The following is a 3,909-nucleotide window of genomic DNA, read 5'->3' on the forward strand; positions in this document are numbered from 1 at the left end:
CATTACCACAAGCATCTGGACATACAACACCACAAATCTCACAATCTACACAACCACGAGATTTACAACCTACTTTTGAATCAACAGTACTACCACAAACTGAGTCTACTCAACCACCAATCTCACAATCTTCACAACCTGAAGGAACATCTGACTCTGCACAACCACACACATCCAAGTCTGCACTACCACATACATCTGAGTCTACACTACCACATATATCTGAGTCTACAGAACCACATACCCCCTCAATCTGCACAACCGCATGCATTAGAATCTGAAGTAGAAATGGTGCCACCAAAAAAAGGCAGGCAGTCAAATTACTATTGGTTTGTTGATACTATAGGTAAAGATATGTTAATTTTGATGTTGTGTTTTTCTTTTTCATTTAATTACTTTCATTGCATATACCTTAATGTATTATACTTTATAGATGAGCATGGAGTTACTCAGAAAATGAAGCTCAAGCTTAGGGATGCTCATAATTTGCCCACTGGAATACATGTGGTTGTCAACTATGATGACAACTTTCAACCCATTGGAGAAGCATGTGGTTTGCTTGCTGGAGTTTGTGGACAGCTAGTAGCAAATCATATATTGTTGCTATAAGTTTTGAAAGTTGGTCATTTGTGCCTGATACAACCAAGGATACCATATGAGAGAGTGCACTGAGGGTAATTGACCCTACATTCAATAAAACATTAAATATGTACATTCTTATTTCAGTTTTTGAATATATATGTGCACTAACTGTTGTATTATTTGAAGATTCATTTTTGCTTCAAGGTAAATGAAGATCTCGCTAAGAGAGATGTTATGTTCAAAATTGGCAAATTGTGGAGGGAGTATAGATGCAAGCTCTGAAATGAATTGTATGACCCAGTGTTAAGCATAAAGGACTTGATAAAGAATGTTGCAGATGGTCTTAGCATGGAGTAGTGGGCTATATTTGTGGATTATCGTCTCAAGCCTTCCACAGTGGTACATACTTTTCATTTCATATATTTCTCACTCGGCTTGATTTTAAATTTGCAAAAATTGATTTCATTTTACTGTGTAGAAACTGTGTAATAGGAATAGAGAGATAAGAAAGAAACAGGCTATTCCTCACACTAGTGGAGCTATGGCATTGTCAAGAAGGAGGGATAATTTGGTATATTTACTTATATGTAGCTTTGTGAATTTGGCATATATTTTGATTTATAATATATTATGAATTTTTGCAATTATATTATCCTTTTTGGAATGTATAGAAAATTGAGACTGGTAGGAATATTTGGCCGAGGTGAGATGTGGAAGATCACACGCAAGAGGAAGAATGACACGTATGTTAATGATGAAGCTATGGAGATTGGGGTAACTTCTAATTATACCAGTTTTTGATATGATTCAAATAAGATGATATTGATATAGGATGAATGGGTAACTCTAAAACAGCAAGTAAACCCCAAGAACTACTCAAGAACAGTTTAGGAATCACAAGAACAGTGCCAAGAACAGCAAGTTAACGCAGCATACAAATGATTTACCGAAGGAAATGAGCTAAACAACAAAACCCATGGAAAGGAATTTGAAAACAACAAGATTATCACATGTAATTGGATACCGAAAAGGGACGAACCAAGAACAGCAAGGAAACAACCAAACTACATTGATTAAAGGAGAAATAAAGTGCAGAAAATGAAAGGGAAAACAGCAAAGAACAGATTGCACCGATGGAATAGGAAACACAAAAATGGAAGGAAATGGAAGATGGAAAGAGTGACTTATGTGGTTGTAGACCAAGGGAGGATCTTCACGCCACTTGGAGGGTGGTTTGCTCCAAGATGAGTGGTGGTGCCGCCACTTGAGAGTCCCAAGAGCTCACAAGATGAGACTAAAGAAAGAAGAAGAGTCAAGGCTCACAACTTTCTCTAAAATTCACTAGCATTTCATTACTCTCAATTTTCAACTTGTTTTACAATGAGGCAAGGCTCTCCTTTTATAAGGTGGGAGATGACCGACCCTCTAGGTAAGGAAGGAAGGAAAGGCTCCTTCTAGTTCCTTCTATGAACAAAAGGCACCTAACTACGCCAAAAGGTGACCTTCCTAGCCATTTCTAAGTAACTAGTGACTAAAAATGCCTTTACATGCATAGTTTCTTTTGTTTTCCTTTTTTAGGCACTTTTCTAAGGCAATCCTATCTTATTGACAATTTTATACAAGAGATATTACAAAGAGAGATTTCATTTGGCAATCTCTTCCCAATGATCTAGTCATGCTCCTAGTGATTCTTTGATTGGAGTGGGCTTGGGCTTCTCCATGAGTTTGGTCTTCTTCTTCTTGAATGTTGGCCTCCTTTTCATCTTGATTTGCATCAGTTTTGCAGTTCTCATTTTCTTCTTTATGTTGAACAGAGTAATTGTTTTTGGTATATAGTGTTTTTGAGACATACTATTTTGGATTTAGATACTGATTTGGATATTGTTTTGGATTGTTTTGGGAACATATTTTCTCTAGCATGGGTATATATTGTTTTGGACTATTTTTGATTGTTTTTGGCTATTTTTTATATTGTCTTGGACTGTTTTGAACACTGTTTTGGGAACATATTGTGTCTGCCATGGGTATATACTATTTTGGACTGTTTTGGATTATTTTGGGCTATTTTGGATACTATCTTGGACACTGTTTTGGGAAGACGAGCGTTAATGTTGGTTGCTTCCATTTTTATGTAGGATGAAATTGATGAGCTAATGTTCGAAAATCCAGACACTGCATCACATATATCTCCAAATGATCTTGTTGGTGTCATTTTTGGAAAGGAGCATCCAAGGAGGGTCAGAGGACTTGCTTTCAGGAAATCCACAACAAGGGTAAGCAATATGAATAATGGTTTCTCTAGTGGTGGGTCTTCAACAAATATTGAAGAAAAGGTAGAATAGATGCCAACTGAACTTGCAGTTGTAAGGAACCAAATGCATACTATACTAGCTTACATTGCTTCTAGACCAAACATGCCAAAACATAATTTGGTTCAAGCATCTATTAATGAGATATAAATTACTATACTTAAAATTTTATTATAATACTATTTTCATTTATTTTTTAAAAATTGTCAATTAACTTTAATCATATTTTAACTTATTTCAAGCACCGGATGTTGCTAGTGGTGCTCCATCACCAAACCAAAATATAAGATCAAGTGGAGGGAGTAAGATAAATTAGGATTGGGAATTTACTTGTAATATGTTTAGAAAGTGAAACAATTTATATTTTGACAATTTAATTTATTTGTTTGGATTAGTTTGACAATATCAACTTTGTTCTTTCAATGAATGAATGAACTCATATTTTGATTATTATATTTATCAATTTTAATTATATTAAGAAATTATTTTATGTTATAACTTAATTATATTATGAAACATAATTGTGTAGTGAAATTTAATTATAACATCAAATTAATTAATATTATAAGATCAAATTATAAAATAGAATTAAATAAATTATTATAAATGTTAAAAATAAAATTAAAGTTTAATTATAATATGAAATTAAATAATATTATGAAATCAAATTATAAAATAGAATTAAATAAATTATTATAAATATTAAAAATTAAATTAAATATTTAATATTCGAATTATGACAATTATAAAATGTATTATAAATGTCATACTATACTGTATTAAGTGGCGGTTAAAACTGCCATTGTTTACGTTAGAATTGATTTACCCAGTTTTAAAATTAAGATATTTATAACTGACGCCAATTACACACTTAAAACTATCACTTTATACAATGCATAATATGGCATCTGCTACAACGGTTCTCAATTGACTGCCACATTAAACTTTGTGGCGGCAAGAATTCTTGTACTGTGTACCACCACACACGTATAATGCAGCGGTTAAAAATGTCAGTTTT

The 3,909-nt window shown here is 33.2% G+C and overlaps 1 protein-coding gene across 1 annotated transcript; it reads left to right on the top strand.

Annotated features, from left to right (window-relative positions):
• Positions 1–288: 288 nt before the first annotated feature.
• Positions 289–2,924, top strand: LOC150024711 (uncharacterized). The gene is made up of 6 exons (XM_090296119.1): positions 289–346; positions 434–567; positions 1,061–1,153; positions 1,254–1,266; positions 2,449–2,504; positions 2,718–2,924. The coding sequence occupies exons 1-6, from the start codon at positions 289–291 to the stop codon at positions 2,922–2,924; spliced, it is 561 nt and encodes a 186-aa protein (XP_090152245.1).
• The last annotated feature ends 985 nt before the right edge of the window (positions 2,925–3,909 follow it).

Source organism: Phaseolus vulgaris, chromosome 10 (genome assembly GCF_051622355.1).
Source record: "Phaseolus vulgaris cultivar YP4 chromosome 10, ASM5162235v1, whole genome shotgun sequence".
Classification (NCBI taxonomy): Eukaryota; Viridiplantae; Streptophyta; class Magnoliopsida; order Fabales; family Fabaceae; genus Phaseolus; species Phaseolus vulgaris.